We start from the raw sequence: 25,298 nt of genomic DNA, 5'->3' as shown, positions 1-25,298 counted from the left end.
GAGTCTTCATGACAACTTTTTTCCCGTGACAACCACAGTCCATCGAGCTGTGCAACAATGTATTCTTCCAGGCACAGCAATTTTAAAAACTTGTGAGATGCAAGTTGCCATATAGCCCTGGGCTAGAGTTCAGCGCCAACATTGTATCTACTATTTATATATTGGGAAATTGCCTAACTAGCAATTACTCAATCCTTGCTGGAATCCGTTTATGTATCATGTCCGCATCTGTGCGCTGACCCCTGGCCAGTGTTATTTCTGTTCTCCAAAGTTTGGTGGAAATAAAACGTTTTCTATATATATACACTGCCTTTAGCCACCCTTAAAGAAGCCCCTGCTGTTTTAAGCAAGCAGAGATCTTGAAAATGATGAATCGAAACCTTCTATTATACAATGATGATTGCTTTATCTACATAAACCCCCCTAATATCTTGTCCCTCCCAACCAGGATCACATGATACCTCCCGGAAGGATAGACTCCGCCTTGATAAAAGTTGATCAGTCCGAATTCTAAATACTTAGGGGGTCAGGGCTCACTGTGTCCAGGACTCTGATGGGCACTTTGGGGGTCATTTAGTGGGTGTGAATTTCGCCTTAATGGGCTCCGTTTAATGTATACACCGGGAAGATCTGTCGTATACGTTAAACGGAGGCTGCGATGAATGTTCAACAGTGGCGTCTGTCACTCATAGGCTATAATATCCATTTAAGTGATCTGTCAAGAACGCTCGTGACCCTTTTTATGACGGATCCGTTAAATGGACACCCCTCAGGCTGGGTATTTCAGGCTCTTCCACTATTCGGCAGCTTCATGGCACCTAGGGCGAGTCTCATCACTGGGGCTACCCCAGTAACGCAGCTTCCTCAGTGGAGATAAAGAGCAGCCGCGGACTCCGGTGTGGACGCGCTTCAGGCCGTAAAGTCTGAAATAGCCGGTATGAGGGGTGTCCACTCGTCCCCTATCCAGTAGGGCTGGATGAAGCATACGATGATGATGATGATGAAGAATGTCCACAACACCCTGATGGCCCGTACCTGCGGGTGAGTCACAGCCGATCGCCCTTTGTCCCCTTGTTAAGGCGGGTTGTGATATTTCATTTATGGCGCCCGTTGACCGGCCGATATTTATGTATATTGTGTAAGCTAAATATTTGCTATGTGTTATTCGGCGTGAGGCGTTGACGTATGTTAGGGCGAGGTGTGGACAGTGGGCTATAGAAGCGCCCTCACGCCCCGCTCCTTAACTGCAGAATAAAGAAGAACTCCCCCATATAATGTCATTATTGTAATCCCTCCGTGTAGCTGAGCGACGCTTCTCATTCCCGAGGCTTCGATGCCGCCCATCAAGCCATTTTATGACTGTACGCCCGACGCACTAACAGGACGCATGCCGCAATAAACAGCACCGGTCTCCAGGAGGGGCTCCCTACATATGACGTTTTCTGCCGCCCTGTGGGGTTATTATCAGACACCGCCTGCTATAAAATGGAGCAATTCTGATATTAACCTTTTAATAGACAATTTAAAGTGCAATTCCATAAACAAATTATAAGTTGAGCCACAAAACGTTAATAGAAGCCAAATGACTGTGACCGATCAGAGAGTCGGGTCCGTTTTCACGTGCCCGATTTACCCACTAAATTGAATCGGTCAAATGTCGTGGCACTCGGTCGTGTGCCAGAGGTCTTAGAAATAGAACCCATTGAAAAGTGATTGGATCCATAGTCCGCTACAAATGGGATCGTCTTCCGCTGGACTTTTAGAGCCCATTATTGTGTTACAGCCTGTGCCCATGGGGGGGGGGGGGGGGTACTCTGGTGGGTCAGTTCAACAATGGGCAGACACCGTGTCTCGCAGCCCTGCAGGTGCCCATACAATTTAGATTAACATTGGATGAACCCGCAGATTTCCGCTTGACCCTTTAATGTGTATGGGGGTGTCCCAATTCTCCCCCGACAGCAAATGTCAGGGGTAAGAAGGATCGGGGATGTTGGATTTCATCATGTCGGATCCGTTGTTCTCCCCATCCAGAGCACGTAGACACTCGGCCGAGCGTGCATGGATATGGGGGGTCAGGGGAAATAGGTGTTGGCCGAAGGACAAGGGTACGGCCGCCTGAAGGACGGAGCGGCGTCCTTGGCGAGCAGATATCATGTGTGATGGTGAGAGCAGCCGACAAAGAAGCCTTGTATCCCCGGACGCATCAATTATCTCCTTCATTGACGTGACTTCGCCATCTCGCCAGTAATAAGGTGCCAGTGTGTAACTGAGCCCAACAGTGTTTGCTCACTTATTCGTCTCCGTGTTTATTTTGGCTGCGAGTCACTTGGCGTTATTGGAGTGTAATCTCTGGCCTGAAAAAACACGATCCATCCAACGCTGCAAATACAAAGACACTAAAGACCGCAGCGGCGACAAATAAACTCCCAGCCTGTTATATAAACGACGGAGGCACAATAACATGAGCACGTGGCCCTGGCTCCCGCCAGGCCTGCCAGCTGCCCAGTGCTGCGAATGCCAAAAAACCTGCCGCTTTATGGAGGACGTTATTTGTGTAAAGAATACAGAATGCGTTACCATTATTCCAAATCAACTGCCACCGGAGCTGCTCAAGATCCACCACAATGCCCTGAAATGCCCAAAAATGTCCCTGGCCACACCCGCAGAATAACGTTCTAGGACTGGAGTTGGAGCGTTTATAGGATGTGGCCAGCAGGGGGCGCTTCAGCAGGAGCAATACACAGGTTTCCTATATCACTCCCTGAGGCAGCGCTTTCTCTGATGAGTAAGGGCAGAACGCCCAACATTTGGTCGCAAAAATTGTGGCACATCTAAAGCTCCACCCCCGCGCTACCCAGAAGTGCCCCCAAAAAACGGGCTGGAGCCGCGAAAATCATGAGTGCAATTTCTTTCTTGCAGTCTCAAAGACAGCAAGTAGGTCTAGTATTCAAGGTGGGACCCCTCGGAGGACATATGGTATGGTGGCCCCTGTGGAGGATATGCTGGTGCACTACAGGTCTAAGCAGAACTGCGTCATCTGTATAACGGGACCATCCAGTCTAATGTGAATAAAGCTCTAGGCCCTGTTCACACAGAGTTTTTTTTGCAGGCAGATTTTGACCTGCCTGCACTTTCTTCGCACCGTTTTTTGCTGTGTTTTGCGGCCGCGGGCATAAAATGCTGTGAAAAACGCTTTCTCCGCCTCCCTTTGATTTCAATGGGAGGTCAGAGACGTAAAGCCGGGAAGAAGGCGCATCTCACTTCTTTCCCCCGTGAGCGTTTTTTTCCCACTCACGGTAAAAATCCGCCTCCGTTTCCCATTGAAATCAATGGGTGGCGATTTTGGACGTTTTGTTGGCACGGTTTCTGACGTGGTTTCCGTGTCAAAAGCAGCGCCAAAAAACTTTGTGTGAACTAGGATGAAACATTCTGCAACTTTATAACATATTTACAATTCCTCACCGGGTTCAAAATCTCTGCTTCCTGTCAAGTAATGGGAACATTCTTGTTGACATCCAGAGACTAAAAAACGCTTATACTTCCCACAGCTGAGGGTTTGTTACAATTGTACCCAGTCTAGACAATCCTCTGTGAACTGAACATTCTAGACTCCAGACTGATACATTTTACCTGCACTGATACATTGTAACAAACTATCATGTCAGGAGAGGGATTTGTGCTGCTGATGATTGTCTAAATGCAAGAACAACTTTTGGAGCTGAATCTCCATCATCAGCCCCTCATGATGTAAGTGCGCTCACCCACCAGCACTCCCGTTTCTCATGGAAATGCCCTTCAAATAATGGGCAAAGTTTATGCTAATTTATGCAAAAAGAGTTTTGTCTTCAGCTGTATCTTAGTGCTATCTGTTTCTGGGAAAGCTGGGTGGTGACTTATATGGTCATCCTGATAACTCCCACAGTTTGTCACTCCTCTTTCCTATCCTCCTGAATGGCGAATCTGTGGAGTTATGTAGTAAAACATCAATCGCTCTAGAATAACTGTATTATTAAGAACATTTTCCATTCAGGACTCTAGTAAAGCTGGGTGACATAAAAATGGTAATGGGAACCAAAGTCATGGTGACCCAACTTTCCCAGAAGCAGATAAAAGACCTGGAGGGAACTTCTAATGACATGAGCTTTATATATATATAGATACTTTGTGCACAATGGGCTCTTTAATGGCGGCTCGGTCTCTATATCTTTAGCGTTGACCTTCGTGGCCTCAGTCACTTATTTAGCTGCGTTTCGCCGATCGGTTGAGTATTAACGTTACAGCCCGTCTGTCTACACACAGAACCCGTATTGTCATCGTATATCTTCTCTCCAAGACCCCGGGGACCCACGTGTGATTCTGTCCATCAGATAGGACCAGACGCACCTATTAACTGCTACACATCAAACGCGCTAGAACGTTCCGAGTCACACGATAGCGTCTCCGATCCCCGTAATCCGGGGTAACCGTTACACTACACGTTAATGGGTCTCAGTCTCATGGTAACCAGACCCGAAACTCTATAGAGAGGAGGAATTCTTAATGGGGGAAAACTCCCTGAAGCCTAAAATCCATCCGACATACAGGTATCTAGAAAGAGACTATCTATCTATCTATCTATCTATCTATCTATCTATCTATCTATCTATCTATCTATCTATCTATCTATCTATCATCTATCTTACTGCACAGTACCACTTCTCCTGTCCTGTATACTGGGTGTAATTCTCAGTATCTGTATTATTCTGTATATATATATACACTGCACAGTACCACTTCTCCTGTCCTGTATACTGGGTGTAATTCTCAGTATCTGTATTATTCTGTGTATATAGACACTGCACAGTACCACTTCTCCTGTCCTGTATACTGGGTGTAATTCTCAGTATCTGTATATTCTGTGTATATAGACACTGCACAGTACCACTTCTCCTGTCCTGTATACTGGGTGTAATTCTCAGTATCTGTATTATTCTGTATATATATACACTGCACAGTACCACATCTCCTGTCCTGTATACTGGGTGTAATTCTCAGTATCTGTATTATTCTGTATATATAGACACTGCACAGTACCACTTCTCCTGTCCTGTATACTGGGTGTAATTCTCAGTATCTGTATTATTCTGTATATATATATATATATATACACTGCACAGTACCACTTCTCCTGTCCTGTATACTGGGTGTAATTCTCAGTATCTGTATTATTCTGTATATATAGACACTGCACAGTACCACTTCTCCTGTCCTGCATACTGGGTGTAATTCTCAGTATCTGTATTATTCTGTATATATGGACACTGCACAGTACCACTTCTCCTGTCCTGTATACTGGGTGTAATTCTCAGTATCTGTATTATTCTGTATATATATGGACACTGCACAGTACCACTTCTCCTGTCCTGTATACTGGGTGTAATTCTCAGTATCTGTATTATTCTGTATATATGGACACTGCACAGTACCACTTCTCCTGTCCTGTATACTGGGTGTAATTCTCAGTCTCTGTATTATTCTGTATATATGGACACTGCACAGTACCACTTCTCCTGTCCTGTATACTGGGTGTAATTCTCAGTATCTGTATTATTCTGTGTATATACACACTGCACAGTACCACTTCTCCTGTCCTGTATACTGGGTGTAATTCTCAGTATCTGTATTATCCTGTATATATATGGACACTGCACAGTACCACTTCTCCTGTCCTGTATACTGGGTGTAATTCTCAGTATCTGTATTATCCTGTATATATATGGACACTGCACAGTACCACTTCTCCTGTCCTGTATACTGGGTGTAATTCTCAGTATCTGTATTATTCTGTATATATACACACTGCACAGTACCACTTCTCCTGTCCTGTATACTGGGTGTAATTCTCAGTATCTGTATTATTCTGTATATATATGGACACTGCACAGTACCACTTCTCCTGTCCTGTATACTGGGTGTAATTCTCAGTATCTGTATTATCCTGTATATATATGGACACTGCACAGTACCACTTCTCCTGTCCTGTATACTGGGTGTAATTCTCAGTCTCTGTATTATTCTGTATATATGGACTCTGCACAGTACCACTTCCCCTGTCCTGTATACTGGGTGTAATTCTCAGTATCTGTATTATTCTGTATATATATATATATATATATATACACTGCACAGTAACACTTCTCCTGTCCTGTATACTGGGTGTAATTCTCAGTATCTGTATTATTCTGTATATATGGACACTGCACAGTACCACTTCTCCTGTCCTGTATACTGGGTGTAATTCTCAGTATCTGTATTATTCTGTATATATATACACTGCACAGTAACACTTCTCCTGTCCTGTATACTGGGTGTAATTCTCAGTATCTGTATTATTCTGTATATATGGACACTGCACAGTACCACTTCTCCTGTCCTGTATACTGGGTGTAATTCTCAGTATCTGTATTATTCTGTATATATGGACACTGCACAGTACCACTTCTCCTGTCATGTATACTGGGTGTAATTCTCAGTATCTGTATTATTCTGTATATATAGACACTGCACAGTACTACGTCTCCTGTCCTGTATACTGGGTGTAATTCTCAGTATCTGTATTATTCTGTGTGTGTATATATATATATATATATATATATATATATATATATATATACATATATATAAAAATGAAATGACCTGGAGATCCTTCTCTGCCCAGAGACCTCACATTGGTGTGATGTTTGTTTGGTCGGCAGATATTCCTCTTGACCCCCCCATCGGCCGACATTCATCTCATGTGTATGGGCACCTTAAGCCCCAGCTTTATCCTTTTACATGAGATACAGATGCTGGATGACAACTTCACCATTGCTGAGCCCACAGGGGGTTGCCTTCCTGCTTTCCACAGATCCTGAATGGCTTATAAAGCCTTAATGTTATGTAGAGTTAAACCTTTCCTACTCCCTCTTTTCCACTGCTCTTCACGTGTATATGTCAGTCTTTACTGTGGTTCTGGAATTTTATTCATGAACCAGAAATGTGAGAGGACAGAAGAAACAAAAGATAAAATATACCCAGTGGCATAGCGTCTCTTATATAACCCATAATCACTGTGCCAGCAGGATAAGGTCATAAGGGGGCAGGGGTGAAAAGATAAATCCTGTTTTTACAGATGAAAGCTCTCACCCACCGTCACTTGTGGGGGGTCCATCTGTCAGTATTCGCAGACCCTCCCCCTCCGTCCCTGCAACCTGTGATCTTTATAAATAATATAATGTGCAAACGCTCAATTTCTTATATTGCCTCTGCTTCCGGGAAAGCTGGGTGGCAATCAACATAGCAACAATTACAGTTGGTCACCCAGCTTTCCTAGACCCCTGAACAGCACGTGTAACTAGTCATATTGCAATATATTCCCTCCCTAGTATAAGAACATCATTAGAAAGATTTACCATTCTGGAGTCTAGGAAATCTGGGTGATAACCATACCTGTCATTTCAGCCCTATTGTTCATCACCCAGCTTTCCCAGATATGGATAAAGTCATAATCTAAGAAAACGCCAGCAGTCTAGAGATGTTTACTGTTCACTGTAATTATTGCAAAATTATAAAAAGTTTCGGCTCTAATCCCAACCTCTTCTTATCAGGATACAGCAGCTGGAGGGAACTGGGCAAAGCGCTGGCACACGGTAATATCCCGGCTGTGGACCCCAATCTGCACTTCTACCCACCAAAAGGGCAGCAGGAACTGGTGAGAGAGGATTGTACTGTGCATATTTCTAACTTTTTGTCTTGGTTTTTGTAGACCCATATAATGCCCATTGTACAAAGTTAGTATCTCCCTGTGCCCACTTCAAATCAAAAAGTTTGCACATAGGACAAGTACCCCTTACCATCCATTGTACAAATCTGGCGCATAGGACTAATGCATCTTACTGCCCATGGTAAAACATGGGCATGTCCTTCACCCCTCATCATACAGTGGTGGCCCATAGGACTGGAGAACCTCACAACCCACTTTAAAAAGCTGGCACAAAAGACTAAAGCACCATAGGTGGCAAATAGGATGGGGCACCTGACTATAAAAGCTGGCACATAGTACTGGGGCACATTAAAGCCACCCAACCATAAAAAGCTGGCACACGAGACCAGAGCAACCTACAGCCCAGCGTACAAAGTTGACAAATAGGATTACTGCCCGATGTAAAAGGGCATGTGGTCATTAAGAGGTTAATAAATCTGAGCTTTTCTGTATGTCAAGTGACCTGTACATTACCCTGAGCCATTATGGGTGAACATAAAGCGAGATTATACCGTGGGCGTCAATTCTCTCCGCATCCTTCTCAGATAACCTTCTCGTGTCAAAGCATTTGTGGTTTGAAGGTTGTTCTTCCACCTACCTGCTCCTAATCCTCTCACATTATGTCATGTGGAGCGCCAGCTGCTTTACACTTTTATTTTTTGGGACTACAACTCTCAGCATGTGTAGCTGCAGAGATCACAGGAGGTTCTATCTGCTGTACAACAGGCTGCTTCTCTGGGCTGCACAGACTTGTTTCTAGGCTCCTCCCACACAGGACGCAGAAAGCAGGAAAAAAATGCTCAAGAAATCATGAAGCTTAAAACAAGGGGGGGGGGGGGGGTCGGGAACAAAAAATGTCTTCTGAGCTATCTGTACTGAGAGGGAGGCTTCCGGGAGACAGTAAGGTGGGGCTCTAATTTGTTCAGAGGGTTCCTCCTCGAAGATAGTAGGTGACAAATTCATAAATATATACAAATTCAGGACTGCTTACGGGTAAGGTGGATGAGAATGTAAATCATGGGGTCACCACACTTCAACCCCGTATGATTTTATTTTTGTTCCTTCCCTCATCCAAGTTTTATTCTCACTTCCGCAGCTCCAAGAATCCACCTCCTCGAATTTCTCCGTGCCCTGGAAACCAGAGGTAAAACAGACAACAGACTGCATGTTACAGGATAGATAGATATGAGATAGATAGATAGATAGATAGATATGAGATAGATAGATAGATAGATAGATAGATATGAGATAGATAGATAGATAGATAGATAGATATGAGATAGATAGATAGATAGATAGATAGATAGATAGATAGATAGATAGATAGATAGATAGATAGATAGATAGATAGATAGATATGAGATAGATAGATATGAGATAGATAGATAGATAGATAGATAGATAGATAGATAGATAGATAGATAGATAGATATGAGATAGATATGAGATAGATATGAGATAGATAGATAGATAGATATGAGATAGATAGATAGATAGATAGATAGATAGATAGATAGATATATGAGATAGATAGATAGATAGATAGATATATGAGATAGATAGATAGATAGATAGATAGATAGATATATGAGATAGATTGATAGAGAAAATGGGAGGAATCCTCCAGCTCACCTTGATGCGGATTTACACTGCTAGTAGCGCTCGGCTCCTCGTGTCGGCTCACAGCATGGATAGAAAGGAAAATAGAAAGTGGATCCAGCGCTGAGACAGATGAGGTGGTTAAAATGGAAACTTCTTCCAAGTTTTATTCCATAATTATATTTAAAAATCAGCAGAGAGTGTTCCAAGGTACAACAGGTAGTTGAGGATATAGGCGATGCCTACGCGTTTCAGACGCAAACTGCGTCCTTACTCATGGCTTGTTAGATAGATAGATAGATAGATATGTTAAATGTGTTTTTTATGTGTCTTTCAGTTTGAGGGACGGGTCAACCTACATATATTTGAAGACTGGTGTGGAAGCAGCATCCAGCAACTCCGCCGAAATCTGCACTTTCCTCTCTTCCCTCATGTGAGTAAATTCCACTTAAACTGCGACTACTTTATAATCATTTTGGTTGCCACAACACTAACTACTATAATACTGCCCCCTATATACAGGAATATAACTACTATAATACTGCCTCCTATATACAAGAATATAACTACTATAATACTGCCCCCTATATACAGGAATATATCTACTATAATACTGCCCCTATATACAAGAATATAACTACTATAATACTGCTCCTATATACAAGAATATAACTATTATAATACTGCTCCTATATACAAGAATATAACTACTATAATACTGCTCCTATATACAAGAATATAACTACTATAATACTGCCCCTATATACAAGAATATAACTCCTATAATACTGCCCCCTATATACAAGAATATAACTACTATAATACTGCCCCTATATACAAGAATATAACTACTATAATACTGCCCCTATATACAAGAATATAACTACTATAATACTGCTCCTATATACAAGAATATAACTACTATAATACTGCCCCATATATACAAGAATATAACTACTATAATACTGCCCCTATATACAAGAATATAACTACTATAATACTGCTTCCTATATACAAGAATATAACTACTATAATACTGCCCCCTATATACAAGAATATAACTACTATAATACTGCCACTATATACAAGAATATAATTACTATAATACTGTTCCTATATACAAGAATATAACTACTATAATACTGCTTCCTATATACAAGAATATAACTACTATAATACTGCTCCCTATATACAAGAATATAACTACTATAATACTGCCCCTATATACAATAATATAACTACTATAACACTGCCCCCTCTATACAAGAATATAACTACTATAATACTGCTCCTATATACAAGAATATAACTACTATAATACTGCTCCTATATACAAGAATATAACTACTATAATACTGCTCCTATATACAGGAATATAACTACTATAATACTGCCCCCTATATACAAGAATATAACTACTATAATACTGCCTCCTATATACAAGAATATAACTACTATAATACTGCCCCTATATACAAGAATATAACTACTATAACACTGCCCCCTATATACAAGAATATAACTACTATAATACTGTCCCTATATACAAGAATATAACTACTATAATACTGCCCCCTATATACAAGAATATAACTACTATAATACTGCCTCCTATATACAAGAATATAACTACTATAATACTGCCCCTATATCCAAGAATATAACTACTATAATACTGCTCCTATATACAAGAATATAACTACTATAATACTTCCCCTATATACAAAAATATAACTACTATAATACTGCCTCCTATATACAAGAATATAACTACTATAATACTGCCCCCTATATACAAGAATATATCTACTATAATACTGCCTCCTATATACAAGAATATAACTACTATAATACTTCCCCTATATACAAGACTATAACTACTATAATACTGATCCTATATACAAGAATATAACTACTATAATACTGCCTCTATATACAATATAACTACTATAATACTGCTCCTATATACAAGAATATAACTACTATAATACTGCTCCTATATACAAGAATATAACTACTATAATACTGCCCCCTATACACAAGAATATAACTACTATAATACTGCCCCCTATATACAATAATATAACTACTATAATACTGCCTCCTATATACAATAATATAACCACTATAATACTGCCCCCTATATACAAGAATATAACTACTATAATACTGCCCCTATATACAAGAATATAACTACTATAATACTGCCCCTATATACAGCAATATAACTACTATAATACTTCCCCTATATACAAGACTATAACTACTATAATACTGCCCCTATATACAAGAATATAACTACTATAATACTGCTCCTATATACAAGAATATAACTACTATAATACTTCCCCTATATACAAGAATATAACTACTATAATACTGCTCCTATATACAAGAATATATCTACTATAATACTGCCCCCTATACACAAGAATATAACTAGTATAATACTGCCCCTATATACAAGAATATAACTACTATAATACTACCTCCTATATACAAGAATATAACTACTATAATACTGCCCCCTATATACAAGAATATAACTACTATAATACTGCCCCCTATATACAATAATATAACTACTATAATACTGCCTCCTATATACAATAATATAACCACTATAATACTGCCCCCTATATACAAGAATATAACTACTATAATACTGCCCCTATATACAAGAATATAACTACTATAATACTGCCCCTATATACAGCAATATAACTACTATAATACTGCCCCCTATATATAGGAATATAACTACTATAATACTGCCCCCTATATACAGGAATATAACTACTATAATACTGCCCCTATATACAAGAATATAACTACTACAATACTGCCACTATATACAAGAATATAACTCCTCTAATACTGCCCCTATATACAAGAATATAACTACTATAATACTGCCCCCTATATACAAGAATATAACTACTATAATACTGCCCCCTATATACAATAATATAACTACTATAATACTGCCTCCTATATACAATAATATAACCACTATAATACTGCCCCCTATATACAAGAATATAACTACTATAATACTGCCCCTATATACAAGAATATAACTACTATAATACTGCCCCTATATACAGCAATATAACTACTATAATACTGCTCCCTATATACAAGAATATAACTACTATAATACTGCCCCCTATATATAGGAATATAACTACTATAATACTGCCCCCTATATACAGGAATATAACTACTATAATACTGCCCCTATATACAAGAATATAACTACTACAATACTGCCACTATATACAAGAATATAACTCCTCTAATACTGCCCCTATATACAAGAATATAACTACTATAATACTGCCTTCTATGTATAAGAATAGAACTACTATAATACTGCTCCCTATATACAAGAATATAACTACTATAATACTGATCCTATATACAAGAATATAACTACTATAATACTGCTCCCTATATACAGGAATATAACTACTATAATACTGCCCCCTATATACAATAATATAACTACTATAATACTGCCTCCTATATACAATAATATAACCACTATAATACTGCCCCCTATATACAAGAATATAACTACTATAATACTGCCCCTATATACAAGAATATAACTACTATAATACTGCCCCTATATACAGCAATATAACTACTATAATACTGCCCCCTATATATAGGAATATAACTACTATAATACTGCCCCCTATATACAGGAATATAACTACTATAATACTGCCCCTATATACAAGAATATAACTACTACAATACTGCCACTATATACAAGAATATAACTCCTCTAATACTGCCCCTATATACAAGAATATAACTACTATAATACTGCCCCCTATATACAAGAATATAACTACTATAATACTGCCCCCTATATACAATAATATAACTACTATAATACTGCCTCCTATATACAATAATATAACCACTATAATACTGCCCCCTATATACAAGAATATAACTACTATAATACTGCCCCTATATACAAGAATATAACTACTATAATACTGCCCCTATATACAGCAATATAACTACTATAATACTGCTCCCTATATACAAGAATATAACTACTATAATACTGCCCCCTATATATAGGAATATAACTACTATAATACTGCCCCCTATATACAGGAATATAACTACTATAATACTGCCCCTATATACAAGAATATAACTACTACAATACTGCCACTATATACAAGAATATAACTCCTCTAATACTGCCCCTATATACAAGAATATAACTACTATAATACTGCCTTCTATGTATAAGAATAGAACTACTATAATACTGCTCCCTATATACAAGAATATAACTACTATAATACTGATCCTATATACAAGAATATAACTACTATAATACTGCTCCCTATATACAGGAATATAACTACAATAATACTGCGTCCTATATACAAGAATATAACTACTATAATACTGCCCCTATATACAAGAATATAACTACTATAATACTGCCCCTATATACAAGAATATAACCACTATAATACTGCCCCCTATATACAAGAATATAACTACTATAATACTGCCCCTATATACAAGAATATAACTACTATAATACTGCCCCTATATACAGCAATATAACTACTATAATACTTCCCCTATATACAAGACTGTAACTACTATAATACTGCCTCCTATATACAAGAATATAACTACTATAATACCGCTCCTATATACAAGAATATAACTACTATAATACTTCCCCTATATACAAGAATATAACTACTATAATACTGCTCCTATATACAAGAATATATCTACTATAATACTGCCCCCTATACACAAGAATATAACTACTATAATACTGCCCCTATATACAAGAATATAACTACTATAATACTACCTCCTATATACAAGAATATAACTACTATAATACTGCCCCCTATATACAAGAATATAACTACTATAATACTGCCCCCTATATACAATAATATAACTACTATAATACTGCCTCCTATATACAATAATATAACCACTATAATACTGCCCCCTATATACAAGAATATAACTACTATAATACTGCCCCCTATACACAAGAATATAACTACTATAATATTGCCCCCTATATACAAGAATATAACTACTATAATACTGCCCCCTATACACAAGAATATAACTACTATAATACTGCTCCTATATACAAGAATATAACTACTATAATACTGCCCCTATATACAAGAATATAACTACTATAATACTGCCCCTATATACAAGAATATAACTACTATAATACTGCCCCTATATACAAGAATATAACTACTATAATACTACCTCCTATATACAAGAATATAACTACTATAATACTGCCCCCTATATACAAGAATATAACTACTATAATACTGCCCCCTATATACAATAATATAACTACTATAATACTGCCTCCTATATACAATAATATAACCACTATAATACTGCCCCCTATATACAAGAATATAACTACTATAATACTGCCCCTATATACAAGAATATAACTACTATAATACTGCCCCTATATACAGCAATATAACTACTATAATACTGCTCCCTATATACAAGAATATAACTACTATAATACTGCCCCCTATATATAGGAATATAACTACTATAATACTGCCCCCTATATACAGGAATATAACTACTATAATACTGCCCCTATATACAAGAATATAACTACTACAATACTGCCACTATATACAAGAATATAACTCCTCTAATACTGCCCCTATATACAAGAATATAACTACTATAATACTGCCTTCTATGTATAAGAATAGAACTACTATAATACTGCTCCCTATATACAAGAATATAACTACTATAATACTGCCCCTATATACAAGAATATAACTACTATAATACTGCCTCCTATATACAAGAATTTAACTACTATAATACTGATCCTATATACAAGAATATAACTACTATAATACTGCTCCCTATATACAGGAATATAACTACTATAATACTGCCCCTATATACAAGAATATAACTACTATAATACTGCCCCTATATACAAGAATATAACTACTATAATACTGCCTCTATATACAAGAATATAACTACTATAATACTGCTCCTATATACAAGAATATAAGTACTATAATACTACCTCCTATATACAAGAATATAACTACTACAACACTGCCTCCTATATACAAGAATATAACTACTATAATACTGCCTCCTATATACAAGAATATAACTACTATAATACTGCCCCCTATATACAAGAATATAACAACTATAATACTGCCCCTATATACAAGAATATAACTACTATAATACTTCCCCCTATATACAGGAATATAACTACTATAATACTGCCCCTATATACAAGAATATAACTACTACAACACTGCCTCCTATATACAAGAATATAACTACTATAATACTGCCCCCTATATATAAGAATATAAATACTATTATACTGCCACCTGTATACAAGAATATAACAACTATAATACTACTCCTATATACAATATAACTACTATAATACCGCCCCAATATACAAGAATATAACTACTATAATACTGCCTCCTATATGCAAGAATATAACTACTATAATACTGCTCCTATATTCAAGAATATAACTACTATAATACTGCCTCCTATATACAAGAATATAACTACTATAATACTGCTCCTATATTCAAGAATATAACTACTATAATACTGCCCCTATATACAAGAATATAACTACTATAATACTACTCCTATATACAAGAATATAACTACTATAATACTGCCCCAATATACAAGAATATAACTACTATAATACTGCCTCCTATATGCAAGAATATAACTACTATAATACTGCTCCTATATTCAAGAATATAACTACTATAATACTGCCCCCTATATACAAGAATATAACTACTATAATACTGCCCCTATATACAAGAATATAATTACTATAATACTGCCCCCTATATACAAGAATATAACTAATATAATACTGCCCCTATATACAAGAATATAACTACTACAACACTGCCTCCTATATACAAGAATATAACTACTATAATACTGCTCCTATATACAAGAATATAACTACTATTAGGGCATGACCACACGTGGCGGATTTCCTCCGCAACTGTCCGCATCAATGCCGCACAGAATCTGCGTTGCAGATTCTGCTGCGGATCTGCACAAAATGTGCAGTAAATTGATGCGGACTAGCTGCTGCGGACTGCGGGAAAAGTGCTTCCCTTCTCCCTATTCAGTGCAGGATAGAGAGAAGGGACAGCACTTTCCCTAGTGAAAGTAAACGAATTTCATACTTACCGGCCGTTGTCTTGGTGACGCGTCCCTCTTTCGGCATCCAGCCCGACCTCCCTGGATGACGCGGCAGTCCATGTGACCGCTGCAGCATGTTATTGGCCTGTGATTGGCTGCAGCCGTCACTTAGACTGAAACGTCATCCTGGGAAGCCGGAATGGAGACAGAAGCAGGGAGTTCTCGGTAAGTATGAACTTCTATTTTTTTTACAGGTTGCTGTATATTGGGATCGGTAGTCACTGTCCAGGGTGCAGAAACAGTTACTGCCGATCGCTTAACTCTTTCAGCACCCTGGACAGTGACTATTTACTGACGTCTCCTAGCAACGCTCCCGTCATTACGGGAGCCCCATTGACTTCCTCAGTCTGGCTGTAGACCTAGAAATACATAGGTCCAGCCAGAATGAAGAAATGTCAAGTTAAAAAACCAAGACGGATCCGCAGCACACATAACATGTGCATGACAGCTGCGGACTTCATTGCGGAACTTAGAATCTCCATTGAAGTCAATGGAGAAATTACGCCATGAGTCCGCCACTGCTCCGCAACAGACAGAGCATGCTGCGGACACCAAATTCCGCTCCGCAACCTATGCTCCGCAGCGGAATGTTACGCCTCGTCTAAACGAACACTGCAAAATTAAAGTGTAAGTCAATGGACAAACGGCTCCGCTGCGGATTAACGCTGCGGAGTGTCCGCAGCGGAATTTAAGTGAAATTCCGCCACGTGTGAACCCAGCCTTATACTGCCACCTGTATACAAGAATATAACTACTATAATACTACTCCTATATACAAGAATATAACTACTATAATACCGCCCCAATATACAAGAATATAACTACTATAATACTGCCCCTTATATACAAGAATATAACTACTATAATACTGCTCCCCTATATACAAGAATATAACTACTATAATACTGCTCCTGTATACAAGAATATAACTACTATAATACTGCTCCTATATACAAGAATATATCTACTATAATACTACCCCTATATGCAAGAATATAACTACTATAATACTGCTCCTATATTCAAGAATATAACTACTATAATACTGCCTCCTATATACAAGAATATAACTACTATAATACTGCCCCTATATAAAAGAATATAACTACTATAATACTACTCCTATATACAAGAATATAACTACTATAATACTGCCCCAATATACAAGAATATAACTACTATAATACTGCCTCCTATATGCAAGAATATAACTACTATAATACTGCTCCTATATTCAAGAATATAACTACTATAATACTGCCCCCTATATACAAGAATATAACTACTATAATACTGCCCCTATATACAAGAATATAATTACTATAATACTGCCCCCTATATACAAGAATATAACTAATATAATACTCCTTCTATATACAAGAATATAACTAATATAATACTGCTTCCTATATACAAGAATATAACTACTATAATACTGCTCCCTATATACAAGAATATAACTACTATAATATTGCCCCCTATATACAAGAATATAACTACTATAATACTGCTTCCTATATACAAGAATATAACTACTATAATACTGCTCCCTATATACAAGAATATAACTACTATAATATTGCCCCCTATATACAAGAATATAACTACTATAATACTGCCCCCTATACACAAGAATATAACTACTATAATACTGCTCCTATATACAAGAATATAACTACTATAATACTGCCCCTATATACAAGAATATAACTACTATAATACTGCCCCTATATACAAGAATATAACTACTATAATACTGCCCCTATATACAAGAATATAACTACTATAATACTGCCCCTATATACAAGAATATATCTACTATAATACTGCCCCTATATACAAGACTATAACTACTATAATACTGCCCCTATATACAAGAATATAACTACTATAATACTGCTTCCTATATACAAGAATATAACTACTATAATACTGCTCCCTATATACAAGAATATAACTACTATAATATTGCCCCCTATATACAAGAATATAACTACTATAATACTGCCCCCTATACACAAGAATATAACTACTATAATACTGCTCCTATATACAAGAATATAACTACTATAATACTGCCCCTATATACAAGAATATAACTACTATAATACTGCCCCTATATACAAGAATATAACTACTATAATACTGCCCCTATATACAAGAATATAACTACTATAATACTGCCCCTATATACAAGAATATATCTACTATAATACTGCCCCTATATACAAGACTATAACTACTATAATACTGCCCCTATATACAAGAATATAACTACTATAATACTGCCCCTATATACAAGAATATAATTACTATAATACTGCCCCTATATACAAGAATATAACTACTATAATACTGCTCCTATATACAAGAATATAACTACTATAATACTGCTCCTAAATACAAGAATATAACTACTATAATACTGCCCCCTATATACAAGAATATAACTACTATAATACTGCCCCTATATACAAGAATATAATTACTATAATACTGCCCCCATATACAAGAATATAACTACTATAATCCTGCCCCCTATATACAAGAATATAACTACTATAATACTGCCCCCTATATACAAGAATATAACTACTATAATACTGCCCCCTATATACAAGAATATAACTACTATAATACTCCCCCTATATACAAGAATATAACTACTATAATACTGCTCCCTATATACAAGAATATAACTACTATAATACTGCCTCCTATGTACAAGAATATAACTACTATAATACTGCCTCCTATGTACAAGAATATAACTACTATAATACTGCTCCTATATACAGGAATATAACTACTATAATACTGCCCCTATATACAAGAATATAACTACTATAATACTGCCCCTATATACAAGAATAGAACTACTATAATACTGCCTCTATATACAAGAATATAACTACTATAATACTGCCCCAATATACAAGAATATAACTACTATAATAATGCTCCTATATACAAGAATATAACTACTATAATACTGCCCCTATATACAAGAATAGAACTACTATAATACTGCCTCTATATACAAGAATAGAACTACTATAATACTGCCCCTATATACAAGAATATAACTACTATAATACTATCCCCCTATATACAAGAATATAACTACTATAATACTGCACCTATATACAAGAATATAACTACTATAATACTGCCCCAATATACAAGAATATAACTACTATAAGGCTGGGTTCACACGTGGCGGAATTTCACTTAAATTCCGCTGCGGACACTCCGCAGCGTTAATCCGCAGCGGTGCCGTTTGTCCATTGACTTACACTTTAATTTAGCAGTGTTCGTTTAGACGAGGCGTAAAATTCCGCTGCGGAGCATAGGCTGCGGAACGGAATTTGGTGTCCGCAGCATGCTCTGTCTGTTGCGGAGCAGTGGCGGACTCATGGCGGAATTTCTCCATTGACTTCAATGGAGAGTCAAAATTCCGCAATGAAGTCCGCAGATCTTATGTGTGCTGCGGAGCGTATTGGTTTTACTACCATGACATTTCTTCATTCTGGCTGGACCTATGTATTTCTAGGTCTACAGCCAGACTGAGGAAGTCAATGGGGCTCCCGTAATGACGGGAGCGTTGCTAGGAGACGTCTGTAAATAGTCACTGTCCAGGGTGCTGAAAGAGTTAAGCGATCGGCAGTAACTGTTTCTGCACCCTGGACAGTGACTACCGATCTCAATATACATGTATCTGTAAAAAAACATATAAGTTCATACTTACCGAGAACTCCCTGCGTCTGTCTCCAGTCCGGCCTCCCAGGATGACGTTTCAGTGTAAGTGACGGCTGCAGCCAATCACAGGCCAAGCACAGGCTGCAGCGGTCACATGGACTGGCACGTCATCCAGGGAGGTCGGGCTGGATGCCGAAAGAGGGACGCGTCACCAAGACAACGGCCGGTAAGTATGAAATTCTTTTACTTTCACTAGGGAAAGTGCTGTCCCTTCTCTCTATCCTGCACTGATAGGGAGAAGGGAAGCACTTTTCCCGCAGTCCGCAGCAGCTAGTCCGCATCAATTTTCTGCACATTTTGTGCAGATCCGCAGCAGAATCTGCGACGCAGATTCTGTGCGGCATTGATGCGGACAGTTGCGGAGGAAATCCGCCACGTGTGGTCATGCCCTATTACTGCCCCTATATACAAGAATATAACTACTATAATACTGCCCCTATATACAAGAATATAACTACTATAATACTGCCCCTATATACAAGAATATAACTACTATAATTATCTTTTTTATTTGAAAACTTGCAACAAAATATTACAATACCTTTGCAATACACTCATAACAGATAAAGAAAATAAACATTTGTCTCTTAATAACATCACAATCATTAAACAAACCATAATATATGAATATTGCACCAGTATAGATTGTTTCAACTATTTTTCATGATATTATTCTAGACAGTATTACAGGAGAGTTCTTCTTTATTGGTGACCAGGCAGCATCGCGCACACCACAGAGGGTACACGGTCACCACATTTATGACATATAGTGAACCTCTATGATATAAACGTAGTTCGGGGTAGAAGTCTCCATACAGCAGCAAAGAGCTTCACTGTCCCACTAGATGTGGTGACTGCAGGGACACAGCAGGGACATTACTCTGTAGATAAGTCTCTTGTATAAAGATGACATTGGTTTTGTCGTCAGACAGACGCTGGAATATCGCCCGCCGCCTGCTCCTATTCTTCACACTGTTCACGTTAATAGGAGGTGATTTTCAGCCTCATCCTGGTTACATGTCTTTCCTACTTTTTTTCCTTCTTCCACTGCTATGTCCTGTAACACCCCATCTTTTGGTGGACATTGGGGGGTCAGCAGCTTCATCCTGAGGTTCGTCATCTGGGTTGTGTGAGGAGACTTGCTCCATCTCTGCTTCTTCTTCCTGGTCATCTTCTCCCAGCGCACAGTAACGTCCCCCAGTTATCGCCAGCACTGGAGACTCCGGTGATTTCTTTGCAGCAGTGATTTTTTTCCTAGAAGAATCATCTGTTTTACTTCTCCTTTTAACTGTCTGAAATCCCTCCTCATCGATACTGGTCGCTGCGGCTGGCCCAGCTGGTTTTTTACTGTTCGCTGCGGCTGGATCAGTTGGTTCCTTACTGGTCGCTGCGGCTGGATCAGCTGGTTCCTTACTGGTCGCTGCGGCTGGATCAGCTGGTTCCTTACTGGTGTTTGGCAGATGTTTAGATGTTTTGGTGACAGAGTGACTGGATATTTTGCTTTTAGCATGACCTCTATTTTCAGTGGCTGGTGACACTTGTGCAGCATCCACAGATGGGACATTCGTGTCTGGAGCACGATCTCTGGTACTTTGGCTCACATCATCGTTGGGACTTCCTGGTTCTGGGGTTGTATCTACACATATGGAGACATCCTCCTGGTCTTCCTCCATGGCTTCTTTAAAGGTCTCCTCTTTATTATGTTCTGCATGCGGACACTCCCGGAATGTATGTCCAGGTCCTAAGCACAGGTTACAGATGACAGGTCCTGTACAATCGTCCTTCACATGCCCAAACTGACCACATAGTGAGCACTTAATACGGGAACAGTTGAATGCCAGGTGTCTGCCCCCACATCTATGGCACAGTCGTGGTTGACCAGGGTAGTAACATACGCCTCTCTCCGAGCCCAGGTAGAAGGAGTGCGGCAGATGTCTGGTCACTCCATTCTCCTGAACCAGCTGGATCTTGACAGAATATCCTCCATTCCAGATCTCCTCCTCATCATAGATCTTTGTTGGCAGTCTCTTCACCTCACAATATCTGCTCAACCAGTGCTGCAAATCTGCCAGAGCCACCACCTCAGACTGAAACAGGACGGTGGCGGTGACTACCTGGGGTTTAGTCAGCTGGATGACATGTAGATGCTCCCACATCGCGTGCTCCTTTGTATCGTTATAAATACTCCAGAATAAGTCTAGACTATATTGCAGCTTGAAACTGATGTCATAATTCCTGCTGGAGGGAACGTGGATCAGAGCGAACACCTCAGAAGCTTTAAACTTCATAAACTCCTTCAACAAAACTTTCCCAATGTAGAGTCTGGAGGGGATGTTTTCCTCTGGTCCTGAGTATTTGATTCTGACCGCGTTCCTCCTCTGAGGTGTGGGGTTAGTCGGTCTTGTGACGCTGGAGAACAGTCTCCTGTACTGAGGTCTGTCAGCAGGTGGGTCAGGACTTGACCTCTCCTCAGCTGATTGTACTGCAGATCCTCCTGTGTCTGCTCCTGATCGCTGTGTAACCTGCACTCCATTCACTGACACTGCGGACGGCTGAACCTCCAGAACAGGGTCTGCAATGTCCACCTCAGCCTGTGCCGCTGGTTCATCAGATATCAGACTGTCAATCACCGCGCTGAGCGAGGTCTCACTTATAATATCCGGACATGAGGCACTTTCTTGCTCACTCCCAGGAGTGCCACTCGCATTCACTTCATCAGCACTGCACATAGAGTCTACTGCAGTTAACCCCTCGTCAGCTGACACACATTTCTCTGCAGCTTTAGCAGCATTTGTGTTGTCTGATTGCACAGACCCCACACATGATGAGAGATGTGAACCTCCAGCCACTGCACACTCATATCTTCCAGGGTTTCCCTGCTCCACAATATTATAGTCAGTGTCTTTTTTTGCAATGATATTTTTTCTCTTCACAGTTTGGGCTCTGGTCTCCCTTTTGTTCTCAATTGCCCGGTTCTTTATTTTGGGTACTGTGCATGATTCTTTCTGCAATCTCTCCTTCAATATCACCAGCTCACGTGTGCAAACATCCAGACACTCACATTTCATCAGCTTTGCCTTTGGATCAGTCTCTTGGTTAATTTCAGTTCTCAATTTGCGAACTTGCATTTCCATTTTAAAGATATTTTTCTTTGTCATTTTTGTGCACAATTCACCAACATCGTGAGATTCAGTTGACTCACCAGCCACCATTTCCAGATCATCACCTCCACCATCTCCATGCTGCAGGCCAAACTCCAGACTCTGGGCTTTCCCAGGATCATCAGCCCAGGACCCCTCCCCTCCACCTGGGTCAGAAGCCATGCATAGTCCTAACAGGGAGCTCACAAGCACACGTCTATCCTCTCCTATGGACAAGAATATAACTACTATAATACTGCCCCTATATACAAGAATATATCTACTATAATACTGCCCCTATATACAAGACTATAACTACTATAATACTGCCCCTATATACAAGAATATAACTACTATAATACTGCCCCTATATACAAGAATATAATTACTATAATACTGCCCCTATATACAAGAATATAACTACTATAATACTGCTCCTATATACAAGAATATAACTACTATAATACTGCTCCTAAATACAAGAATATAACTACTATAATACTGCCCCCTATATACAAGAATATAACTACTATAATACTGCCCCTATATACAAGAATATAACTACTATAATACTGCCCCTATATACAAGAATATAATTACTATAATACTGCCCCTATATACAAGAATATAACTACTATAATACTGCTCCTATATACAAGAATATAACTACTATAATACTGCTCCTAAATACAAGAATATAACTACTATAATACTGCCCCCTATATACAAGAATATAACTACTATAATACTGCCCCTATATACAAGAATATAATTACTATAATACTGCCCCTATATACAAGAATATAACTACTATAATACTGCTCCTATATACAAGAATATAACTACTATAATACTGCTCCTATATACAAGAATATAACTACTATAATACTGCCCCCTATATACAAGAATATAACTACTATAATACTGCCTCCTATATACAAGAATATAACTACTATAATACTGCCTCCTATATACAAGAATATAACTACTATAATACTGCCCCCTATATACCAGAATATAACTACTATAATACTGCCCCCTATATACCAGAATATAACTACTATAATACTGCTCCCTATATACAAGAATATAACTACTATAATACTGCCCCTATATACAGGAATATAACTACTATAATACTACCCCTATATACAAGAATATAATTACTATAATACTGCTCCTATATACAAGAATATAATTACTATAATACTGCTCCTATATACAAGAATATAACTACTATAATACTGCCTGCTATATACAAGAATATAACTACTATAATACTGCCTCCTATATACAAGAATATAACTACTATAATACTGCCCCCTATATACCAGAATATAACTACTATAATACTGCCCCCTATATACAAGAATATAACTACTATAATACTTCCCCTATATACAAGAATATAACTACTATAATACTGCCCCCTATATACAAGAATATAACTACTATAATACTGCCCGCTATATACAAGAATATAACTACTATAATACTGCCTCTATATACAAGAATATAACTACTATAATACTGCCCCTATATACAAGAATATAACTACTATAATACTGCCCCTATATACAAGAATATAACTACTATAATACTGACCCTATATACAAGAATATAACTACTATAATACTGCCCCTATATACAAGAATATAACTACTATAATACTGCCCCCTATATACAAGAATATAACTACTATAATACTGCCCCCTATA

The 25,298-nt window shown here is 38.1% G+C and overlaps 1 protein-coding gene across 1 annotated transcript in view; it reads left to right on the top strand.

Moving 5' to 3' along the window:
* Positions 1-25,298, top strand: part of B4GALNT3 (beta-1,4-N-acetyl-galactosaminyltransferase 3) — a 78,473-nt gene that overhangs the window by 22,588 nt on the left and 30,587 nt on the right. The window contains exons 2-4 of the mRNA XM_075859788.1: positions 7,626-7,729; positions 8,877-8,924; positions 9,717-9,812. Coding sequence (XP_075715903.1) covers positions 7,626-7,729; positions 8,877-8,924; positions 9,717-9,812 — 248 coding nt within the window. The remainder of the gene's footprint in view (positions 1-7,625; positions 7,730-8,876; positions 8,925-9,716; positions 9,813-25,298) is intronic.

This window comes from Rhinoderma darwinii, chromosome 3 (genome assembly GCF_050947455.1).
Source record: "Rhinoderma darwinii isolate aRhiDar2 chromosome 3, aRhiDar2.hap1, whole genome shotgun sequence".
Lineage (NCBI taxonomy): Eukaryota > Metazoa > Chordata > Amphibia > Anura > Rhinodermatidae > Rhinoderma > Rhinoderma darwinii.
This window is presented reverse-complemented; position numbering and strand designations above follow the sequence as displayed.